The 25,695-nt window shown below is 32.5% G+C and overlaps 3 protein-coding genes across 3 annotated transcripts in view; all 3 read right to left on the bottom strand.

Annotated features, from left to right (window-relative positions):
• The window catches only part of LOC140445742 (calsenilin-like), an 859,410-nt gene that overhangs the window by 427,625 nt on the left and 406,090 nt on the right, over positions 1-25,695 (bottom strand). The gene's annotated exons all lie outside the window — the stretch shown is intronic.
• Positions 18,572-18,889, bottom strand: LOC140446615 (uncharacterized). The gene has a single exon (XM_072539193.1). The coding sequence runs from the start codon at positions 18,887-18,889 to the stop codon at positions 18,572-18,574; it is 318 nt and encodes a 105-aa protein (XP_072395294.1).
• On the bottom strand, positions 19,995-20,444 carry LOC140446614 (uncharacterized). Its single transcript, XM_072539191.1, has one exon. It carries the CDS (start codon positions 20,442-20,444, stop codon positions 19,995-19,997), a length of 450 nt encoding a protein of 149 aa, XP_072395292.1.

The raw sequence follows: 25,695 nt of genomic DNA, 5'->3' as shown, positions 1-25,695 counted from the left end.
CAATATCTAAACTTTAAATTGAAGTGTACGATTGTCTGGAATTTCTACGTAAATAATTATGCAAAACGCAAGTTGCTAAAACGACATCTTCAGTAATGGTAGGTTTTGTATTTATTGGTGTATGAAATATTCGAAACCTTGCAGCTAATATTCAAAATGCATTTTCTATGATTCTTCTTGCACGGCTCAGACGATAATTAAATATACGTTCTTCTTTACTCAAATTGTTTGTAGAAAATGGTTTCATTAAGTTCTTCGACAGCTGAAACGCATCATCTGCCACAAAGACATACGGAACCGGTCTTTTATTTTATCCCTAGGTAACCGGTAGGGATTTTATCCCTACGTTCAAGTAACGGTTGTTCTGTGGGTAAATTGAGCTTATCTGATTGTATTTTATTTTAAATGTAGTGTTTTCCATAACACCACCATTAGATATTATTCCATTTGTTCCTATGTGTACCATAATAAATTGATAGATAATTAGCATTAGCTATGGCTAACATGACAATGCTGTGAAATCCTTTATAATTAAAGAAATAACTCCCACAACCAGGTGGCGGAACAATTTTTATATGATTTCCGTCGAATGCCCCGCAACAATTAGGAAAATTTCAGGATTGTTGAAAATCTCTCGCAATTGTAATCCACTCTTATTGACATGTTTTAAACTGAAAAAAAATGTTTTTAGATCTAGAGAATAAAATAAAAAGATGGACAGAATACCTGAATGAATTATTTGAAGACGATAGAAATAACTTAACTCAGATAATCAATGCAACTGGGCCAGACATATTGAAAGAAGAAGTAGAATACGCAATAAGAAACGCTAAAAATGGAAAAGCAAATGGACCTGATGAAATTTTCTACAGAACTGTTGAAGCTTTTGAATGATAAATCCGTAACCATAATATTAAATTTTGCAGCGAGGAGCTAAAACAGTTTCCCCTCCACTTTCCTATGTCGATCTTTCGAAAGTAACTTTGTTTCGAAAGGTTTTAATTTTATAGTTATAAAATTCAATATAAAGTTTAGATTTTCATTCAAAATTTGTGCAAATTTTACTTCTTAATGTTTATAAACAATAGAGATATAATTAACAAAAAAATTGTCGCTAACTTCGTTCCTATTGTTCATAGAAGATTTATTTTTTGACGTGACAACGTCTTAAATTAGGTTGTGGCTCGGAGTCACTCATGAAAAAGTGTAACGCCCGCTCACGTCGGTTACGATGAGTCACCGAACGAGAGAGAGGCCCGCCGGACCGGCGAATGCCTTGCGTCTCTCTCCCACTCAAACATGATCGGTCCGCTGCGCGCGCAGCACTAGAGAATTAGGCGCGTTGAATCGGTGCGTGCTTGTGTCTCTGTCTTTCTCGAGCGTTCTTGGCGTTGGAAAACCGAGAAAGCGTCATAATACAAGTTCACACGTGTGGTTAAAGTATCGTCAGCTGTGTCTGTAGTGAAAATGTGGAGTGCTTAGATTCGTCATTTACAACAACTACAACAATAAAGGTAAATAATTGTACACTAATATTTCATTATCGTAAACTATGATTGATTGATTAATTGTTAGATTGACACAAAAGTTGAGAAACTGAGTTTATAGGTTATGTCATACTATTGACAAATGTTGATAGTGTTAAGTAAATTATTAGTTTAAATCACTCTGCAATCAATCGTAATTCAGTCGATTGAGAAGAAACAGCGCGTTTCAACTGCAAACAACTATTGTGCAATTTAATAATATTCATATCAATAAATATTCTACCGAGAAAAAGACGTTGTCACGTAAAATCTTCGCCCGTAAAACCGACTTTACAGGCAACCGATTTTATTTTTGTTAAATGTGAGTTTTTTCACCAGCTATCTAATGGTTGTACGTACAAGTCTGTAGCTTGAAAAATATAGAAGTTATTACAATTGTTTATAAGTAAAAAACATACCTCTTTTTCAAACGTTTATTTTGTAAATAATTTCGATGAAAACTCAATATTCTTTTAACTTCTGAGATAGTATAAGTCTTAAAGAATCCTATGAAATTTGTTAAATGTGTCTAGCATCATTCATAGGGCAAGTTCAATGGTTTAAATAATTAGTCCCAGGGATAAACAAATTGAATAACTTTTAAACTATTTGACCGATTGGGGGGAAATTTCGCACAAATTTAAAGGAAGGTAGTTCCTCAATGTTGAAATGTATTAATAATATTTTAGTTTGTTAATAAAAAAATTAATTAAATTTATAAATTAGTGCAAAAAACTGCTTTTTTGCAAATATCTCCGTAAATTATTTATCAATTTTAATTGAAAAAACGGGAAAATAAAAATATTCTTGATATAAAAAAATGGTATAAATATTGTTTATTTAAATTATAAGGGAAAAAACTTATAGACAAAAAATCAAATTCTAATCATAAATTATTGTTTAAAAAAAAACGCAAGGTAAAAATAGGAGTATCTTTTTATCTATTCGTCATCTAGTAACCCCCACCTATGTCTTAAAGGCATCAGATATCTGCGAAACATTTTGCCGTGAAATCGATGATTTTTGTATAACCAGAGTGCAGCAGACTTATGAAGTTGATGACGAGTATATCGCATTTGGAAATCATATTGCACATCAGTTAAAATCTATGGCTAAAAACCAACAAACCATGGCAAAAAAAATTATTAACGAGACTTTGTCTTTTGGAGAATTAAATTAAATTACCATAGGCGCAACCACACAATTTGCCAATTTTATGCAAACGGGGAATTTGTTCATGTAATATTGCACAACCGTCTTGTTCAGTTACATCTATTCCAAGCTCATTTACATCTATTCAAACATAAAACATATTTTATTAATTTAAACAAACAAAAATTTTTTATTTGGAACTGATACAAAAACCTCAAAAAAAAGACAACAATGGTAAATTTTTGCAAATATTTCTCAAACTTCAAAATTTTGTGTAACACAATATTGACACATGGGCTGTACATGTTCCAGGCAAAGCCATTTTCTACATTTTTTGCAACAATATCTTGTTTTCCGATTTCGACAGTAGTAGTATCTTCCATGTTGTACACCGTCAGTTGATTGTCGTATGGCCACTTCTGAACTCGTTAAACACTGTGCAATAGCACGCGTTTCTCATTTTAAGTGCATGTTTTTCGCTCGAGAAAAAATACTTTCTTTAACTCAAGACAAACATTTTTGAGATAAATATTTCGGGCCAAATTTTCGTCGGGATTGTTTGCGTTGTAAACTACATGTCCATTGATGCCGGCAATGTTTATTATATTATATACAGTCGATCCGCCGGATCTTTGCACATCGTCATCATTCTTATTATAGGAAATAAATCTAAAACTTGTGAGTCAAACGTATGTCGGCTATAAGAATTATTATAAAAATTAGAAAATGGCTAATATTACAATTGACGTTTTTATACTTCTCTTTTATTTTATTTATTGCATTTGGAAAACTGGGTACGTATACATTTATGAACGTGATTTTTCAATTTTTGGAAACCTATAGGTTGTCCAACAACATGTACAGTAAATAAATATTTAAACCATAGTAATAAGAAATTAAAGTATTTTTATTGAATATAAGCAAATATATGGTGCTGACATATCGTCAGATGATGTTCCTGTTGTTGGTAAATATCGGTTTAGATTTAAGAAGGTTACAAAAAAGAATAGTAACAAAAATGTGATATGAGAAGACTAAAACGTAAGTAAACAAAAAGACGTTTTTAAAGATCAGATAAGAACATCTAATAGAAAAAAGTGAAAAAGAACAGTCAGATAAATGACAAGATACTGCAACTCATGGAAAAAAGAAAAAAATCAAAAAACAACAAAAGAATGTACAACAATATTCACAGACAAATAAGAACACAAATACGAAAGGCCAAAGAAAATTGGTTAAAATCACAGTGTGAAGAAATATATTTATTGGAAGAAAAACACGATACGTTTAAAATGCATAAACAAGCAGCTGGTCTTTAGAAATTAAATACAGCTAACAAACTGCGAGATCAACAGGAAAACATCATCACAGATAAAAATCAAGAAATTTGCATATGGACCAAGTTTATCAAAGAACTCTGATGATAGTAGATCCCAACAACCTCCATCCCACATATGTAATGACCACTTACAAATCACATCAAATGAATTATAGTTTATTCGTCTTCCGGGTTTGGACCGTGTCATTTGTGAGTGACCCAAAAGTGGGTTCATCTCGACGTTTCGCTACAATTGTATGTAGCTTCTTCAGGAGAACAAAAAAAGAAAAAGAAAAACAAGAGACAGGAAGATGGGTAGTTAGCAACGGTAACTCAGTTACTCAACGCAACCAGAGGCGAATACTAACTACCAAGATGGGCATTTGGTCACAGTAACTCAACTACTCAACGCAGCCAGAGGTGAAAACCAAATGCCAGGACAGGGATTCACGTCCAACAGCTCAGAACACTAACGCGTCGAGAGGCAGGGAGTGAATCCTGAGGCAGGGATTTCTAAATTTGACACATAAAATGATCTTAAGTCTACCATTGCAAATACCTTAATGCCATACTTTGCACGTTTGTTTGGGATATAAACGCGAAACGAACATCTTCCCCTAAACGCATAGAGCATTTTATCTACCGTGACATACCCTCCTAAGCTGTAATTATTCCTACAATTGCCAACAAACGTTTCCCACAGTTCTCGAATCTAGAAAACATTAAAAAATGTCAAATAAGTGTTTTGTAACTAAATCAAGATATTAATCTCAAAAATTTCCCGTCTTCGATTTCATTATTGTAGCCATTTTCACAAAAAAACGATAAAGACTTGTTATCAAAATGAAAATCGACTTGAATATTAAATTAGTGTCGGTTCCAATTTGCCTGTACTTAAGTTCTTTTTACTTTTTCATGCATTTTCGTTTCAAACTTAGCGCTGCTGAAAATGCGGAGTCTAATACAATTTTCTTTGAAACCATCGCATCTTTTCTTTTCTCCGGCAACGCGCTTCCATTCCGAAAAGAGAACAAATATAAAAATACGCAATAAAATCTTTTATTGATTAAGTCACGTTTCATATAAAAAGCGACAATAGATTGGAGAATCTTTTTTTTTTATATATATATATACAGTAACAATATTTTTGTATAGTTTCTGGTTTTTACATAGTGGATACAATTTTATCATAAATACATGTTGTTAACTCGGCATTACACGCAACAAAAAATTTACATTGTAACACGCGCACGGTCAAATCGACCGTATACATAGTTTTGGTTTTAATTAATAAAAAAAGAAGTAGAACTTAAATATAAACCAAAAATCTTTTATTTTAAACTGTACAATTTTTCATTTATTGTTGGCTTTTATAGCATTCAGTACAAAGCTGGGAAGTATGTTCTCGGCATACAGATCACGAGATTGTTTTATTGACCATATAACACAATGGCAATCGCTGTGACATGTTACACGTTTCCACCTCTATATTCATTTCACAGTAGGTACGAATTGTCGTAATTGTAACATTGCCATTCAAAATTCCAAACGAAGTTCTACAAGAATAAACAAATAATTAATAAAATGCCTATTACGTTGTATACCGTCCAAGGAAAAGTGCAACTTGTAACATGGTACTTTCAGGGTCATTTGATACGCGAAGTAATTGATTTATTTATTGTTGCCTTCGAAAATGGACCCCCACCAAGTATTACAACAGTTAAAAATACCATTAAACATTTTTAAACTTCGGGATGTTTAAACAGTTGTAAAAAGTGCCATAAAGGTAATGAACCACGTGTTAGACCTGTCGATGAGGAGCGTCAAAACAGGGATATTGATATTTGTGCTTTTGTGGAAGCTAGTGAACCCTGCAATAGTGTACAAATTGCTAGGGAAGTTAACGTGAATGCTCGAACTGTCCAGCGTGTCCCCAAAGGAATGGGTATGACTGTTTTAAGATACAACCAACACAAGAACTGTTTCCGGAAGATAACTTTAGGCGGATGGAGTATTGTGAAATTATGTTAGATAAACAGAATGAAAATGAATACTCTTTAAAAAATATTTTATTTTCTGACGAATATTCATTTTCATTACATAAAAAACACAATTAATTCGTTGCAAGGTATTATTCTCGAAAAAATAAGCACCTCAGTGTTGCAGTGCGAACTCAGCATCCGCAAAAGTTAAATGTTTGGACTGGGATGTTAGGCGACCGTATTGTCGGTCAATTTTTTATCGATGGAAACCTAAACGGGTTCAAATATTTACAACTTTTACAGAATGAGATCATTCCTGCAGTTCGACGCCTTCCCGTTAATTTTCTGGAGGTTCATTTCCAACAGGATGGGTGTTCGGCTCACAACTCTAGAGCAACTATTGACTTCCTCAATCAAACGTTTCATACTCATAAGTACACGTGGTACAATTAAATGGCCTGCTAGATCCTGTGACTTAGCGCCTAACGATTTCTCTTTTGGGGTTTTCTTAAAGAAAACATTTATAGGCATCAGTTTGAAAGGGCCACAAACCTAGTCAAGTTAATAGCAAAAATACTTCATTTCCCTGCAAACATTACACCAGCCCTACTCCAAAATATGAGCAGAAATCTGTATGACAGATTTGGTTACTGTTTCACACAAGGAGGTAGAATATTTGAGCCCTTAATTCATTAATCTGCTTTCCTAATTTTAATTTTTTTTAGGTACATTTTACGTTTGTAGGTTCTTAATTCGGTAGTATTTTTTATGTTTAAGTTTGTCCATAAAATTTGTACAATTTTCAGTGACAATAAAACATATTACTTATTTAGTTACTTATTTATTTGTATTGCCATTAAGGCTAAAAAATTAGTTTTAGAGCATTGTAATAAAAATATTTTCTAGAGATTGGATTGTAATAAATCTTAATTTTTATCGTCAACAAAACATTTTCGTTATCTGTATATATACTTTTGACACTGTACACATACATAGGGTCTTTGTTTTTCTGTTCTTTTTCGACGAGCAAAAATGACATCCGCCTGGAACGTCATACTGGCAACGTTGCATAGAAACCTCCGGGTTGTCCAATATTTCTTTTATACGACTTCTCATAGTCACTTCTCATGATTTTAAAAAGTTTTGGCGGGTACTACGAGTATTGTTATTTTTGTCAGCAACAATATGGCTGTTTATTCAAGATATATTCAAGAAAGTATAAATAATGTTAGAGGCCATCGGTAACTTTTTCGTGACACAGAGTAAGTTCCTTTTAGCTCATCAAAGGTATCAACACCTCCCTTTGGTGTATTGTAAAATGTAGTCATTGTTGGCTTGTACGTATCTTCACTTTCTGGATCAATCTCGTATTTGTAACGCATTGTTGACAATAATGTAACTATTTTGTTTGGCTTGGGCTTATAGGATACCAAAGTCATGTCTTCGGTGAAACCAAAAATGCTCGAAGTACCTTTACTCTACTTTAACTTTGCGGTAAAAATCCCGAGAATTTCTGTTTTATTATTGCGAATTGTGCCCGTAACAGTTAGTTTGCGTTTTTTTTAGCGAATCTAAGACTAAAGGTATCGACGTAAACCAATTATCGACAGTTACATTTCTTCCAGTTTCAGAAATTGGTTTAATTATTATTTGTACGACTGAAGAGGCGCTATTGTCAACTTTATAGAGCCCATCTGGTTGAATCCCAACGTACACCTCTAGATTATAGGTATAATATGACGTGGAAACAACAAGCGATAATACGTCGATTCCATACTTTGCAGGTGTATTCGGTATATATTGCCGAAATCCATATTTGCCGCGAAATCACTTAAGTATTTCATCAATTATCACAAATTCACTTAGAGCATAATTGGCTTTGCATCGCTCAACACATCCATTAAAAAATTCTCTTATATGAGATAGCTTATCGTACTGTTTCTGTTCCTCTCTATCATCAAGATCGTCAAAGCGAAGCGCTCGCAACAAAAATTAAAATCAATTAATTGCCATTTTAAGACGAAAAATCTCTACGCCGGTTTCGGCCTGTACCCACAGATCTTTCAAATGTGTGATGACCGCAAGGATCCAGCAAAATATAGAAGACCAATAGGTGCTTTAATTTCTTTTCATATTTGCACTGGTGGCATCTCTTTCTCTACTGTAATTTGTACAAAGCTTTAGAATATATTTGTTTGTGTGTTCAACTATTTCGCTAATGACGGAGTGTGGAAAAAACAATTGCCAAGCATCAATAATGGTTTTTGCTTTTCTGGCATTTTCAATTACACCAGAAGATTGAGTCACTTAGCTCCGGGTCTTTTTTTTTGAAACAACTAGGGGAAATTTATTCCACAACGACTTTTTGTCCCTTTCCACAAAACACAGAGGAGTATTTAGATCTTGCTGAGTTTCGTTAAAATTTGGTAGCTCTTCTCCTTCTGACTGCTTTGAATTAGAGTCGTGATTATTGTTCTCCGAAACGTCATCTTGGTCTTCAGGAAGTCTACCTATCTCATCATTGCTCTCAATTTCAGTCCATATGTCTAAAATAGGCTTTATTTGTTTCCCGTAAGAACACATAACCTGCAAATTAAAAAATACTATCACAAATCACCATACATGTGACTATATTTTCTACTTAAATACTAGACTTAAGAAATATTATAAAAATAATCACATACCAATAATTCACTTACCGTATTATTAACTGTAAAATGCACACCAATATCTAAAATTGTAAAAATGCAACACAAATATCTTTGATACTTATGTACACACGTTCGGTCAAAAGCACCGAATACAAAAATATTAAACTGTATCTCTTAAAGGCCAACCAAAAACTAAAATAATATAACGCCAATCGGTAAGAGAAAAACCGCTTGGAGCATTCTAGGAAGATCAGTACCTCCACCAATATACAAGCAGCGTCGTTTAAAAATTTATCACGGTTCGGTCCTTTCGACCGACAAGCTTGTAGTCTTAGGTTAAAAACAGTAAAATAATGAATACATACAAATGCTCTTTCTTTTGATTCCCAAAATAAAATGCATTATACGTTTCTTACTTCTTCGTATTTCTGTGGACTCTGTCATTGGTACGCTTTCGTGACAGATATGTAAAACGGCTAAAATATTTAAATATTTCTAAATTTATGGCAACATCGAGTTGATTTTTCCAAAAACTGCATTTTAGCGAATTATTGAGGATATCTAGCAAGAAAGAGACAACTCAAAATGAAAGTGAAGAATTATCAGTGTCAGGATCTATTTGTTTGTCATCATGTAAAATAGAAATATTGTTGTCTCCCAACTGTTGAAATAATGTACGGTGGTATCGTTTTCTTGGTTTTTTTTGACAGTTACAATGTTTAAAATTTTGTTTTGCCGTAGGGTTTCTACCAAGTCAAAATCATTAAACCAGTTGTCAGCAGATTTCGGCCTGTGACTTTTATGGGATATTACTGACATTGAACTGACTTTCGAGTTGTTTTCCTGCATGGATTTTTAAGCTATATAAGTAATATACCTTAGCATCTATAAAAGCAAAAATCTTCAAACCATAATTTGCAGGTTTTGACGGTATATATTGAAGAAAAGTACGTCGTCCACGAATGGTTTTTAATTTCTTGTCCAAGGTTACATTTGTCCTTAAGAATAATTTTTTTGACAAATCTTCAAACCATAATTTGCAGGTTTTGACCGTATATACTGAAGAAAAGTACGTCGTTCACGAATGGTTTTAAATTTCTTGTCCAAGGTTACATTTTGTCCTTACGAATAATTTTTTTGACAATAATCAACAAACTTTGTAAAAATATCCTTTACAGCTGCCAGTCAATCTGTTTTCTTTCTTTCTTCTCTTGTCAAACGGTCATTAAATCTTAAGCATCGAATTATGAATTTAAATTTTTTAATACTCATGACTAGTCCAAATTTTTCGACACCATCTCCATTTGATCCCCAAAGTTGTTTCAAACTCAGTCTGTTGTTTTTGTAGACCCCTGCTGGAAATATCAGCCCTATAAATGTTTTTAATTCAAGTAAGTCAATAAGCCTTGCGTCACTTTTTGACGTTCAAAATTATCTGTCATGATTTATATTGGTTTGTATATGTTACTATCATTTCCAATATCTCATTGGTAGAAAAACAATGCCAACATATCTAAGAGGTGTTGTCGCTTTTTTCGCATTCTTTATGACGCCTGACAGATTCTTAATGGGATTATAAGCTCTAGCATGAATTCTATTTGATTTAGGGACAAAATGCAATTTCGTCATTTTATTTTTTCCAAGAAAAAAATATTTTCATTATGTTCCATCTCCAGTTTATTCATTTCATCCTCTTGTTTAGTTTCAGAATCTTCTTCTCGGTTTTCTGCATAGTCTTCTTCATCACTGTTACTATCCTTGTTGAATTTTTCGTAATTTCAAAGTCACCATCTTTTAAAGATCTGAGTAGCTCATCTAAATGTTCTTGCTTCTGTAAATTGAAAGTTTTTCTTCTACTTGCCATGGTTTTGCCTTTTAAATATTTGCTATTTTAAATAATTTAAAGAACATGCAAAGTAAAATTCATTCATTACTCTATTATAGTATTTTCTTCTTGGCATCATAGGTATTTTTTATGATTTTTATGTGGCAATCAACCTGCTAAACTGGTATTTGTTTATCCGATAATTATTTAATTGTATAATGTGTATGTATATTTTTCTATCCGATAATTATTAAATTGTACTTTTAATTTAGCTAAGAAGATTACAGTGCAAGGAATCAAGTAAAAATCAGTACTTAAATTTCAAAATGATATTAAACTGCTGAATTCTAGTGTTATTTTCTTCTATGAAATAACAAAATAACAATAACTCTCCTAAAAGTTAACAACCGAAACGGATAGGCATTTCTACTAAGAGAAAGCTTTTATAAATAAGTAGATTATTTTCTACATTTAGATTGCATTTTCTCTCAGAAAACTAATAAACCTGATATTTTATAGTGACATGTTGAAAATATGTTTCTTTCACGTAAAAGTTTTACCCAAATAAATTCCCAGGATTTTATTTTGTATACTTTTATCAGATGTCAGTTATTTAGTAAACCAGATAGACAAATTATTTATTTAACACATATTTTTTAATCCTAAGACCATGTTCAATCACAAATTAAACCCCTTAATTTGTAATATCACTTTAATCTTTTGCTTTTGAGGTTTTGACTTTTAAACTTTTGTGCTTAGGCGTAAAAGTGCTTCATTTTTATATCTAGGCGTAAAAGTAACATTTTTATATTGTCAATCACGTCACAAAAATTAATACTTTTGTGGCGTTTAATATGCACTGAAAACGAGGGAAGCCCTGTTCGCTGTGAATGTACTTGTGCAAAGGTGCATGGATGTTAATCAGCCAGTATATATGTGTTTCTTGGATTACAACAAAGCCTTCGATAAGGTCAGACATAACCGTCTTATCGAACTACTTGAAAAGAAAAACTTAGGTATGAGAGACATCAGGATCATTAGCGCTATCTATTATAATCAGATCACTGTGGTAAAAGAGAACAACGTCTTTTCAAATAAAATACAGATTGAGAGGGGCATCAGGCAGGGCTGTTGTCTGTCTCCTACTTTGTTCAATTTGTATTCAGAGGAAATATTCCAGGACGCACTAGAAGAACTAACTATGGGAATAAAAGTAAATGGCCGACCAATCAGTAATATACGGTTTGCCGACGACACTATTTTATTAGCGGAATGTCTTGAGGATTTACAACAAATGGTTGACAGAGTGGTAGAAGTCAGTGAAGAAAACGGACTGTCCCTAAACACAAAAAAGACACAATTTATGGTAATTACAAAAGCCCAACAGCGCCAAGAAAACAACAATAAATGTAGAACAAATTAAAAAAGTTAAAAAATACAAATATCTGGGTACAATATTTAACGAAAATAATGAGTACACAGAAGAGATAGGCAAAAGATAGGCAACAATAGGACAGGCAAAAAATTCTTTCAATAAACTGAAAAAAGTACTCTGCAGCAAGGACATTACAATTTCTTTAAAGATAAGACTTCTAAGATGCTACGTGTTCTCCGTATTATTTTATGGATTGGAGTCTTGGACATTAAAGAAAGATGTTTCGGACAGATTAGAAGTCTTCAAGTTATGGGCCTACAGAAGGATATTAAGAATAAGTTGGGTGGATAGAGTCACGAATGTCGAGGTGTTGAGAAGAATGGAAAAAGATAAAGAGGTTTTAAATACAATTAAAGTCAGAAAACTGCAATATCTGGGACATGTCATGAGGTTCGAGGGTTATAACTTGCTGCAATTAATAATACAAGGAAGAATACAGGGTAGAAGGTGTCGCGGAAGAAGACACATATCCTGGTTAAACAATTTGAGAGCTTGGTTTAACTGCACTTCTGCTGACCTCTTTAGAGCAGCGGTATCGTACGTGCGAATTGCCATGATGGTTGCCAACATTCTTAGAGGAGATGGCACATGAAAAAGAAGAAGGTGTTTAATAAAAAATATATTTTATCGTCTGGATATTATCCTTTTCACACATAACGAGTTTCAAAAATCAATTTGAAAAAAATACAATATTTTAGAAAAAATTAAGCGAGATATAGCTAAAAAACAAATTTTGACATTTTATGAAATTTTAAGGTGAGCTAAAATTTGTTAAATCTTCATCTTTTGTGATGCCCAAAAATATCCTAAAGTTTGGGGTGAAGTTTTACCTGAGTCAATTTTGACATTATTATCTGGCTATGCCCTTTAAACTTTTGAACCATTTATTTTTCTTTTATTACAAAATTATTTTCAATAATTGATTTAGTTATAATTATTTTGGAGTTAACGTGCGGACTATGAGTCCGCTTGTTGAATTATTTGTCGATTTCTGACGATTAATTATGATTTCGGTCGTGGCGTGCTCGCTAGCTTCAAGCAAGGGGATACTTTATTCAGTACAGTTGTGAGAGTTGTCTAGTGCATTTGGTTCTGCTGCTATATTGGACTGGGGAACGTAAGTCCGCACGTTATACAAGTTGTCACAAATCTTCAGGTAAGATTCAATTTTAAGATATTTTATTTCTGGGGTAAATAAAACGTATTTATGTAATTTATAATTGGGAGTGATCTACTGATTATGTTTTTTGCATATTTGTTTTATATAAACTTATTTTTTACAGATTTTTTGAATACGAGTTTTCAAAATCAACAAGCATTATCTTGAAAAGCTTCATGCGGAATTCCGCATTCTAATTCTGAGCCAGAAGTTGAACCAGACGATGACGATGCTAGTTTGAAAGGAGATTTCGAAGAGATATAGGACCACGACATCAACATGGAAGAATAAGAAATTGAGAAGCTAATCTCAGAAGTCTTGAATGTTCCACAAAGCGTATCGCATTTTATTGGCAAGGACGGAACTACTAAATAGAAGAAACATGTAGGAAACCGCTGGATACGAACTCGCAGCGACAATTTAAAAGAGATGAACATTTCTGGAGTAACTAGGGAAGTAAGATATATGAAAAACGCATCAAAGATTTGTAGTTGTTTTTTTACTGAAGAGATTTTGCAAAACATTATAGACAAGAAGAATATCTTTATTGAACTGTGTTCTTACAATCTCAGTAATAAATCGAAAAAAAAAAAGATATTTTAGAATATAGGTCACTATTGGGTCTTTTATATATAGCTGGGGTAACCAAAAATAACCACAGAAATGCAGAAGATCTCTTTAGGACAAGCGGCTCATCGCCAGAGGTTTTTAGATTGACAATATCACTTGCACGGTTCAAGTTTTGCTCACACACATCCGTTTTAATAATAAACTAACACGATTAGAGAGGCAAAAATTTCACAAATGTATCTGTGAGTAAAATTTTCGATTTGTTTAATTCAAATCTACCTAAACATTTTTCATTATCAGCATATAGTGGTAGATGAAAAATTGAAAGCTTTTCGTAGCAAGTGTGGCTTTGGGGTATATTATGCCAATAAACCTAATTAATACTGCATAAAAAAAGTTTCTTTATACCGCAAATCTAGAGGTGTACGTTGGAGAACAGCCCATATAAAGTTGATACGAGCAATATTTCCCTCTATCCTCGCCTCTGCAGTCCTATATCTGGTTCTCACAGAAATGTGCAATAAACAATTTTTTAAGAGCCTCAGCTTGGCCGATCTTCTCTTGAACGAACATTATCTGACTATGATAGGCACTATAAGAAATGAGAAAAAAACAAAAGAAAGCTTCCACTTTAATTAACTGATCCTAAGAGAGCAGAAAAAACAAGTATGTTTGCTTTTAGAGAAAAACGACAAAAACGGTATTTGACTCTCAACCATGCACCACAACGATTTGCCAGAAGAATTAACGGGCAAGCCAGAAATCATCATTGACTATAATAAACCCAAAGAGTATATTTAGTTAGTATAAAGTATAGTATATAGTTTAGTATAAAATGTGTGCCGCCTACAATTGCGCTAGAGCCACTCGCCCATGGCCTATGGTCATTTTTTATTCTGTAGTGAATGTAGCCGGTAACAATTCACTTGTAATAAACAAATATAAATCTAATACGATACATAAAATGCCTAGAAGACATTTTCTAGAAGCTCTTGTAATGGAACTAGTAAACGATCATTTGCAACGTCGATTTTTGAATAAACGTATTCCTAGATCAATTAGGTCAAGAACAAAAGAAATTTGGCTGTATTAAAGAAAAAATTATTTCAGCCCCAAATTCACAACCTAATCGTAGAGGTCGTTGTTTTTAATGTAGTAGACAAAAAAAATAGTCCAACCAGATACTTCTTCTTCTTCGCGTGCCATATCAGAATTATACGACGTTGGCGATCACCATTGTGAAGGCTTCTCGATCTTCTGCAATATAGAATAATTGTCCTGCATGTGATATCTGTGTCCATTCACGAATGATTTGTAACCAAGAAACTTGTTTTCTTTCTACACCTCTACGGCCCTCTATTTTACCTTTAAGGATCAGTTGTAATATTTTATATCGACTTCCCCTTACTATATGTCCCAGATAAGACTTTTTTCGATGTTTAACGGTCTTTAGCAGTTCTCTATCTTTGTTGACGCTCCTTAGTACTTCTTCATTAGTTTTTCTTGCTGTCCAAGGTATTTTCAGAATTCGTCTATGAACTCACATTTCCAATGCTTCAATTTTGTTCATGATCGATACTTTTAGCGTCCACACTTCTGCACTATACAAAAAGTACGGACCAAACATAACACTTAAACATTCTTTGTCTTAGTTCTAAACTGAGATGATTATTGCAAAGCAGTGACTTCATTTTCATAAAAGTAGTTTTAGTCATTGCTATTCTACGTTTTATTTCTAGGTCTGGATCTAGTTGGTCAGTTATCACAGTTACCAAATATGTCATTTTGTGGACTTTCTCAACTTGGACTCCGTTTAATTATTGCTTTGCATCGGGATGTGGGTCACGACTAAACACTAAAAATTTGGTTTTGTTTGAGTTTATTTTTATGCCCATTTCCTGTCCTACCTCGTGAATACGATCAAGCAGAATTTGGAGACCTTTAATATTATCTGAAAGAATAACTGTATCGTCTGCATATCTAATCACATTAAGTAGTTCCTCGTTGATTTTTATTCCATATGGTTGTCTCTCAGGTGCCTTTTTAAATAACTGGTCCGAGTAAACATTGAACAATGTTGGCGACAAAATGCAACCTTGTCTTAGTCCTCGTTATATGGAGATTTTATCGTTGTAGTTATCTCCAATTTTTACGATAGCAGTTTGATTCCAGTGCAAATTTTTAATGACAGGAATATCCTTTATCCAGGCATTTTTGTTATAGGATGTTAAGCGCAAAAAGTGCCTCCCTGGTTCCCATAGCATTTCTAAAACAAAATTGGATATCTTCGAGATCTTCTTCGCATTTGCGTCTAATTCTGTTGTAAAGTATTCTTAGGAAAATTTTAAGAGTGTGGCTCATTAGGCTAGTTAATCGATATTCTGAGCATTTTCTTACATTGTGTTTTTTAGGTATTGCGACAAAGATGGATTTGAGCTAATCTGTGGGAATCACTCCGTTGTTATATATTGAATTAAAAAGTCTTACTACTACTTTTATGTTATCATCTTCTATTATTTTCAGCAACTCAGCTGGCGTGAATCACAAGCTTTTCTAATTTTAGCATTATTTATAGCGTGTTCTACCTGACATTTCATAATTTCTGAGCCGTCAGTACAGTTTTGGTAGAATTCTTCAATATTATTCCTGTCATCTTTAAACAACTCTGATATATACAGCTGTCATTCTTTTCATATTTCGGGCTCATTTACAATAATTTTGTTATTCTTGTGAACAAGTATAGAGGGAACTCGTTTTTTAAATATGTTATAACCAGATACATCTGTCAAAAATACCAAAAATTTGGATGCTTAGAAAATGCAAAATGCATTTGCTCCGACTGCCTACAGGATAGTATGTCCGAAGACATACCAAGATTTGTTTTTTATTTAGTCTTTGATTAATTTCTTAGAAATAGTTGTTTTGTAATTGTTTAATTTGGTTTTTTGTGTTTTATAGTACTCAAAATGTACAAAAGGTATATCTGTAAACTTTTATTTTCAAAACATGAGTTTCAATACAAGTTGTAATAAATTTTGTGTAAATACATGTGTGCAATTGTTTTTTTTTGTCTATATTAATTAAATATTTAAAGAATCGACAAGTTTTCAGACCGTTTTTTCGAAAATATTTATTTTTTTGGACTGTTTCTAGATTTTCGGACTGCTAGTCCGACGATTTATGTTAAGTACAGAATAAAACTCATTTCAGCACACTTTGTAATTCTGAAAATGTTTTATGAAAGGATAACATTTTACTTTACAATTTTAGTAAATATACTGACATTACTATATTTTTCCGCCATCAAGATGAGTACAGCAAAATTTACATATAGATATTTACTTTATATTCACCCTCAGAACTAACAAGTGCTTTTATTATATATTTCCTTCCGTAGCTAACAGATACAATATTTTTAAAATATACAGTTAAAATATTTGTCTTTTATCAACATCTGCAGTATCAAATTATACAGCATCTATTCGGACATTTAGAAGTATGGCTCAAACAATATATTCCAGCTAAAACCATTTTTATGGGATTTTAGCAATACAGGACACAGTTTAATAACGATAGACATATAAAAATGAATTTAAATAAGTCCTAATTACAATACGAAATCAGTTTTAAATTGTCGCTTCTTCGTCTATAAACGAACTAAAATTTGCACAATTTATACAATTAATTCAATTCGAGCGCGCTTTCGCAGCGTTCAAGTCGAATGCTAATTTAAATTCAAATGCAAACAGATGAATTCAATTTATACATCATTTAAATGGATGCATATTCAAATAAGCGATGACGATGGTAATTTCTAGATTTCAGTTTCGCAGTAAAGGTTCGCAGGGTAATGTGAAAGCTATTTCCCATAAAATTTTTACATTTACTTTATTTTTTCAAGTAAATAATATTGTATGAACTAAAATGTTTTTTTTTATTTTGTTAAATGCTCTTTAAATATCGATAATGATTGTAATCATTACCGATACAAAACAACTAACTGAATCATTTTTATACATGTCTCTTTTCAATTATGGTGACTAAGATATATATGACATATAATTTTATATAATATTTATATATATTTTTTTAATAAATTTGCAAATTTACAATCTGCTATTGATAGCTTGTAGTAAATGTGAATATTGAAGATACATAAAAGGAGAAATGAGTGGCTTAGAAGCAGAATAGCTTAAGTAAATCGCTTATTTATGAAAGGATATAAGTCACTACTTTATGTAAATTGAGGTTATGACGAAAATTTGTTTTCAGTACTTATATCTAACGTTTAGTCATAAAAGAATATAAGTCTTCAGTACTGCTGATAGGTAGGCAGCCAACAGAACACTTCATCTATTTATGAAACGATATGTCATTGACTTATATCGTTTCATAAATTTGCCGCTGATCTTTGACTGGCGCTAGTAGTGCCATGAACACAGCGATTTTGCTTGGTGATAAATGACAAGCAGGTTATTTTGTTGTTGTTTATAGACAAATACTTTGATATTTCGGCGATCTGCAAGGTTTAATAGAGTCTAAAGGTATTAAAAAGAGACGGTCTCGTAAAGTAGAAGCATCACAAACAACTTCATCCTTTGACTATTTTGTGTTGGTTAACACAGAGCGACGCAAAGTTTGTAAACATGCATTTTTAAGTTTACACGGCCTAAGTTCTAAAGGAGAACAACGCTTACAAGCTCTTCTGCATCTCTGAAATTTTCCCGTCTACAGAATAATAGAGAAACTGTTCCTGACAATATTATGCAATTGTTCGTGAACACATTAATTCATTTCCTGTCAAACAAAGTCATTATTCATTCAAAGAATGTCAATACCTAGACGCAAAGCTTAATGTAAAAATTATGCATTCCTTATTCAAAGAGAAACATGCTGAAGTTAATGTCAAATATTCAACAACCCATTTACCCTAAGGTGTCGGGTGTAATATCTTTAGTTAGTTGCATGCACAATTTTTCTCCATTGCTTCTTATTCTTTGCTTGGTTTCTTGCTTGTTCTTTGCTGATTCCTCGTCCTGTCTCTAGAATTGAGGTTACATTATCATCCCATGTCTTCATTGGCCTGCGCCTTGGTCTCTTGGTTTGTATTCTTGCTTCCCATACTTTTTTAACTGGTCTTTCTTGATTCATTCTAACTATGTGTCCATACCATCTCAGTTGGGCCTCTTCAATTTTCTGAATAATTGATTGGACCTTAAGATGTTCTCTGACTGCCTCATTTCTAATCCTGTCTAACCTGGTTATACCCATTATTCTTCTAAGAAACTTTATTTCTATGCTCTGTATTTTTGATTTTAATTTATCGGTAAGCGTCCAACTTTCACTACCAAAAGTTAAAATTGGCACAAACACCGTCCCAAGTATTTGTAAGTATCGACTTGTTCAAGTATATTACCGTTAAGTGTTATCTTCGTTTGTTTTCTATTTTTTCCATATACCATTACTTTCGTCTACTCATTGTTGATGTTCAAATTTCGTTTAATTAGTGCAGCGTCCCATACTTGTAAATTTCTATTGAGTGCTTCTTCATTTATCCCAAATATCACTAGATCGTCTGCGTATGCAGACCCACACTGCATCTAGATTTCTATGTCCGGCATATAATTTCAATGTTTCTGCTCTAGTTTCTTTAATTATGTTATCCAAGACAATGTTAAACAGTATGGGGTCTAGGACTCCTCCTTGACGTAGACTCTCATTTACTATGAACTCTTCGGATTCCATATTATCGGTTTTGATTTTGTTCCTTGTATGTCTGTATATACTCATAATGGCTTGCCTGAGTTTGATTTTCACACCTTTCTTTTTTAAACATATGTCAATCACTTTCCTTGGAGTACTACCAAATGCATATTCTAAGTCTACAAAGGTTTGGTATAACTCAGTGCTTGAGTTCCGTGTGTTTTGTATTAGTTTCTTGATAGTAAAAATGTGATCTTGGATACTTCTGCCTTTTCTAAATCCACTCTGTGATTGTTCCATTTTAGAATCAACTTCTTGTAACAGACGTTTTTCTCTCATATACTTTGGATGGAATGCTCAGTAGTGTTATTCCTCTGTAGTTACTACATTCGCGTCTGTCTCTCTTTTTGAAAATGAGTATAATAACTCCCACTTCACAATCTTCTGGTATTGGGCTCTCACTCCATGCTCTATTACATACTTTTGTTAGCAGTTCAATGCCCTTGTCGCCCATGTTTTTAAGCATTTCTGCTGTGATTTTATCAAATCCAGCCGCCTTACCTTTCTTAAGCTTTTGTATGATGTCTTTTGTTTCTGCTATAGTTATTTCATCTTGAATTTGGTCTTCTTGCTCTACCTCTTCTGGTTCTTCTGTCTACATCGTTTTGGGTATTCAGTAGATCCTCGAAATATTGCAGTATCTATCTAGAATGTGGTCATTGTAATGCAGTAAGTATCCTTCTTTGTCCCTTATTTGCTTTGGTGTTTGTGGATCCTTTTCGGTTCTTAAATTCTTTAGGGTTTTAAAGAATGACTTTTCGTTAGAGTGGTAGTCTTCTTCCATCTTGTTTCCGAATTCTTTCCAAATTTTTCGTTTCGCTGCTAGTACCATATCTTTGAGTGTGATTCTTTGCAGTTTATATATTTGGTAGTTGTCTGCAGTTCCGTTCCTTAAATAATTTTTCCAAGCTATCTTCTTGGACTTCACTTCTGCTTTTATTTCATTGTTCCACCAGTTTGTACTCTTTTTGCTTCTGTTATTTCTTGTTAATCCGCATGCTTGTTTATCGCCGTTTAGGAGTGCTTCTTTTAGTATTTGCCAATTTTGGTCTGTCACAGTCATGTTCAGCGTGCTCTGCTAGGTAGTTTTTAACGTAGTTTTCAAACTTGTTTGCTGTCTTCTCGTCCGCTAGCTTATGTGACCTGATTACTTCTATAGTGAGTGTATCATGAGCTTTACTTGTTTTCTTGGTCTCTTTCGTTATTGATTCTTGTCGCACTCCCAAACTGGTTCTGGTTACAACTAGTATAGTGGTAGATAGTGGTCACTATACACTTCAGCTCCTTGTTTCACTCTTACGTCTTTAATGCATTTCCTCGATGATCTATTTACTAACACATAGTCTATGATGGATCTTTCGCCTCTACTTTTGACTTCTCTTGTATATTTATGTACACCTTTGTGTTTAAAAAATGTGTTCATTATTATTAAATTATTTTCTCTGCATATATCAATAATACGTTCCCCATTGTCATTTTTTATTTCTTCTCCATATAGTCCTAATACATCTTGGGTATTATCATTGATGTATACTTTTCCTTCTTCAACATGTCTTAGTTCAGATTTATTTTTCGTAACCTTTACCTTTTCTTCATGTTCTGCTAATTCAATCAGACAGGTTTTCTCTCCCAGTTTCTATGCATTTTTAATTTTAACATCTATCTTTAAATTGTGTTTAATGAAGTTACTCATTCCCTTCTTTTAAGACGCTTTGATCGTATGTTTCGATTGCTAGTCCACTCAAAACTACATTGGTTTTTCTTCTTTGTTTTTCCATGAATTCAACAGTTTCCTTGACTTCATTGAACTCCTTTTTATTTTCCATATTTTCTTTCTTCAGGTCTTTATTTTCTTCTCTTAAAGTTTGGTTATCAGAAATAAGTCTTTCTATTGCTTCATTACTTCTGTTTTGGGTTCTCTTCATTTCTTTAATGTCACTTGCCAAATTGTTCATAATGTCTATTAATGTATCCAGTATTGTCTCATATTCAACATATTATACTATTTTTAAAGAGCATTTTGATTATAAATTTGGGCGACCGCAAGTCTTAATATTAAATGCACAAGTTCTTCTTTGAATGAAACAGCTTAAAAAGCTGCCTTAGCTGAACTTACGGTGTATTAAAGATGCATTAAAAAATTTTATCATAGCATTCAAAACACGAATAAAATGTGCAAAGAAAATGACAGCGTTATTAGACTTTGCTTTGATTATATACAAAACATTTTATTACCGGCGATTCCAGTTAAAGATATTTTTTATTTACCTACGTCAGATATCAGTATTTCCATTCAGTATTCATAACTTAAAAGACAACAGTGCCCTATTTTTTCTTTACCATCAAGGCGTGGCTAAAAAAGGTCCAAATAAAACCTGTTCTTATATTTTGAACTATTTGAAGTTAAACATACCTACCACAGTAAAAGAACTTCACCTCTACAGTGACGGCTGTGATGACTAAAATAAAAACACAGGAATGTTTTAAAAAATTGTCCACAAATTTCCAATTCGTGGCCACTCTTTCTTGCCATGTGATTGGGACTTTGGCTTGGTAAAACGCAAACTCAATCGCATGGATTGGCTTGTTTACACCAATGTAAGTTTGTGAAGCAATCTGTAGTTTTGCAAAGAGGCAGAAATTTACTGTAGAAATGGTCAGAACTAATGACGTTTTGGATTTTAAAAATTGGTCGTCCAAATAATACAAAATGACGTGCCTTTCTGTTGAAACTTCCGCTAAATCTATTCAACGTTCACAAAAGAAGTCATTCGCAGTTTCCAGGTTTATGGAGTTCCGCTACAATCATACAAAAAAGAGCTTGTTAAAGCATTGCAGTTTATCGATTGAGCAATAACCAGTTACTTTGTTCTAAAAAGTCAGAACACCGAAAATGTTCAACGGAAAGAGCTTATCCCATGGAAAAAATTCCAATTAACATTAAAAAAATCAATGATCTCAAACGATAACTAGGTATCCTAACTACTGAAGTGGAACGTACTGACGTATGAGTATCTTGTAAAAAATTGTTTAATACGATGACGTCTGATAAATAGACCCTGCATCCCTGTATAATTGATATACAATCGGATGTCGTAAAGAAGTGGTTGAAGGTATAATATTTACTAAATCACTGGCGTGCTTGTTTATTAATTATTTATTATTTACAACAATATACATTTTAAAAATGACTTAGTTGCTACCATAAAGTCCTCGTAGACACACCGTCTCAGGACTTGCAACTTCAACGTGGAGTCATATGTCGCCATGTTACCTAATCCAATGGTAACTTTAACATCCTAATTATTTATAAGATATAATGTCGAACTAATGTAACTAATTATTTGTTAACGGGTTTTTACCCATAAATTTAGTGGCTACATTCATGTACTCCTAGACACCGATGATGGAATGATGAATTCCAAAAACGTTTTGTCTAACACAACCCAATTAGAAGTTTTATGTTTGTTCTTTAAAAGGTCATGAAAAACGATTCATTTGAGACATTCTTAATTAAATTTGGTTGATATTTTATTTAAGTAATTGCGAAAAGCTGCAATAACCTGTTGGAGCAATAAACATTAAAAAGGCATAAATAATAACAAAAGTTACATAAAAGTATGTCTTTTAACACTTTTAAAGTACACATAAATTTTTGTTAAAAAATAATTGTTTATTTTAAAGTTATTCCAATTGTTTATATAAAAGTTGTTTATTTGATAATGAAAAACGCGGTCGTTTCCGTCCTTAGAACACCTTACAAAATCTCATTTTGTTAGTTTTTAGCTACATTTTCAAAATATGTTAGTGGAAATACCATTATCAAAATTATATCCCTCTAAAGTTAAGTTTAAATAATGGCCTAATTTGTTTATAAACTTTTGTGAGAAATAAATATGAAATAATGTCATTCTTTTCGATATTCTTTTATTTGGCAATTTTTCACAAAACCATTAGCATAACTCATAAATTGTTATCAATATGCTTAATAGTTTTCTTTGATTTAGGGATATATATTTTATTTCATTATTTTTTGCTTCAATTAAGTAACCAGCTATTTTAAATACTTACTACTTAAACAAATATAATATTTAATTCAAATACTTAGTGATGCAAGTCAATATGTGTATATGAAACGCCCTATTCTAAATGGTAAATTATCTTACCAAAAGTAAGTGAATCTGTCACAATATTTGTTACTTTTAAAACTAACTATTAAAATGAACACATTCTAACACTCAAGTTTACAAATAGTACTATATTATTTTTAAAAATGATCACGAACGTTAAAGAATTAATTTTAGGAACTTAACTACAAAAAGTTGTTTAAGGTGAAAATATTTTATAGTATGATAGTAAAATATGCTGTAAGTAGCGAATTAATGGGAGACATAAATATAGGTATCTTAATTTTGTTAGTCCACTAATAATACTCACATTATTTATTACACTATAATACAATTAAAATAAGACAGAGGTTGGATATAATCTAACATTGCGTGCCGTCCTATATCAACAAACTAATTAAGGTAAATTTAATTATCCCTCTTCATATTAGAAGGCCAAGCTTACATGTAAAAATGGAGTCTGAACTGAACTGTTTAACAAAGACGACATTAAAAAGGCTTGCAATACATTACGAACAGTAAGAAAATGTGCTTTTTTTGACTTTGGATTTCAACCCTGCGCTTAGTTGATAAAGTGCAGAATAAAATCTGCTCTTAGTAGTAAAAAAAAACTTTTTAGTAGTTTATAGACAAGAAACGCAAAATATTGTTCGCGTATTTAATAGTGAATTTAAACAACAAAAGTTTTATCACCAAAAAATAAACTGTGAGTACATTATTCAATAATTGAATAAAACACATCAATTATTATCATGTTTCTGGTTTTTCGGCAACTTATAGAGGACTAGATCAAGAAAAATTACATCAAATGAACAAAAAAAAATTAAAAATGGATAATTTTGAAAAAATTAGCATACCTCCTGCATCATCAACATCGACATATTCCAATGCAGTAAGCAACTTCAATTTTCCTTCAAACGAACAAGCCATTATTCTGTCAGCTATCCAATGTATTACATTGAATACATAGTAGCGATAGGGTCTCTTATTACTCCAAAAATGTTATCTTTGCATCACGAATAGCTAATAAAAGAGTTTGTATTTACTTGAACAATACTAGCATAGTAGATACCTAACTAAACAATCATAAAACTGTAGTCAGCCAAGGCAATGAGATGGAAATTCGAAGATTAGTTACTCCATCAAGGAGACTAGTAATATTAAACATCTGCCTCAGCATCCCGAACAGTAATATAGAAGATGAACTTAAACAACTAGAACTGACTGCATTATCCAAATAAACGTTTTTGAAAGTTGGCATGACCGAGTCTGAGTATAGCCGTGTCTTAAGCTTTAGTCGACAAGTATTTGTTTTGCAATTATCTCCGATAACTACCAAAACAATTCCAAACTCAATCCTAATAACCTATGACAACACTCCTTACAGAATATTGCTATCTCTAGATGGTTTAAGTTGCTCTCGATCTAATAGTACTAGCCACAAAGATGATAACTGCATATCAATATTAACTGGTACAAAAACACTTAAAAATCCACCACAAGTGATACAAACATACACTTCAAAACTCGACTCCATGAAAGTAAATTAAAATAATTTAGCAACAAACATTTCAAATGTACAGCCAATTATTTCAACCCTATTGCTGGAGATACCCCAACGACAAATATTTCGCTTATAGTACACAATGTCCCTTCAACTACAGAAAACAGCAATAATACTAAAAGAATTATTCAAGCAAAAACGCAAATTTCAACCTCTCCTGAAATCTCAGAAACTAAAAGCCTAAACGAAACTTTTATAACTAAAAAACAATCCGCACTCAAAAAAAAAAGAAAAAGACTTTAGATGCCGAAGTCACGTTAAAACCAATCACACACGTATTTCACTGAATTATGCGACTTTGTTATAAACGCAATGGAATCAAAATTTCCTGAAGTCACAGCTAAAAACTATATAGAAGATTTTGACAGCCTATACACCTTATTAAAAATGGTTCACTTAAAATTAAATGATAGACGCATGAAAAATAATATCACAAGAATTATAAAGAAAATAAATCGTACATAACACGAATCTTCCCTCTGAAAAAAGCGACTACGATTTATCTCAATTAGTACAATGAAATTCATTTTTCAATTAAACTTCAGTGGCCATTATAGCCCCATTGAAAACATAAAAATGTTAATTAATAAACTATCTCTACTAATATTATGTCTATAAGAAAC

This window comes from Diabrotica undecimpunctata, chromosome 7 (genome assembly GCF_040954645.1).
Source record: "Diabrotica undecimpunctata isolate CICGRU chromosome 7, icDiaUnde3, whole genome shotgun sequence".
In the NCBI taxonomy this organism is placed as follows: domain Eukaryota; kingdom Metazoa; phylum Arthropoda; class Insecta; order Coleoptera; family Chrysomelidae; genus Diabrotica; species Diabrotica undecimpunctata.
The sequence above is the reverse complement of the archived record's forward strand: the minus strand, read 5'-3'. Positions and strand labels throughout refer to the sequence as shown.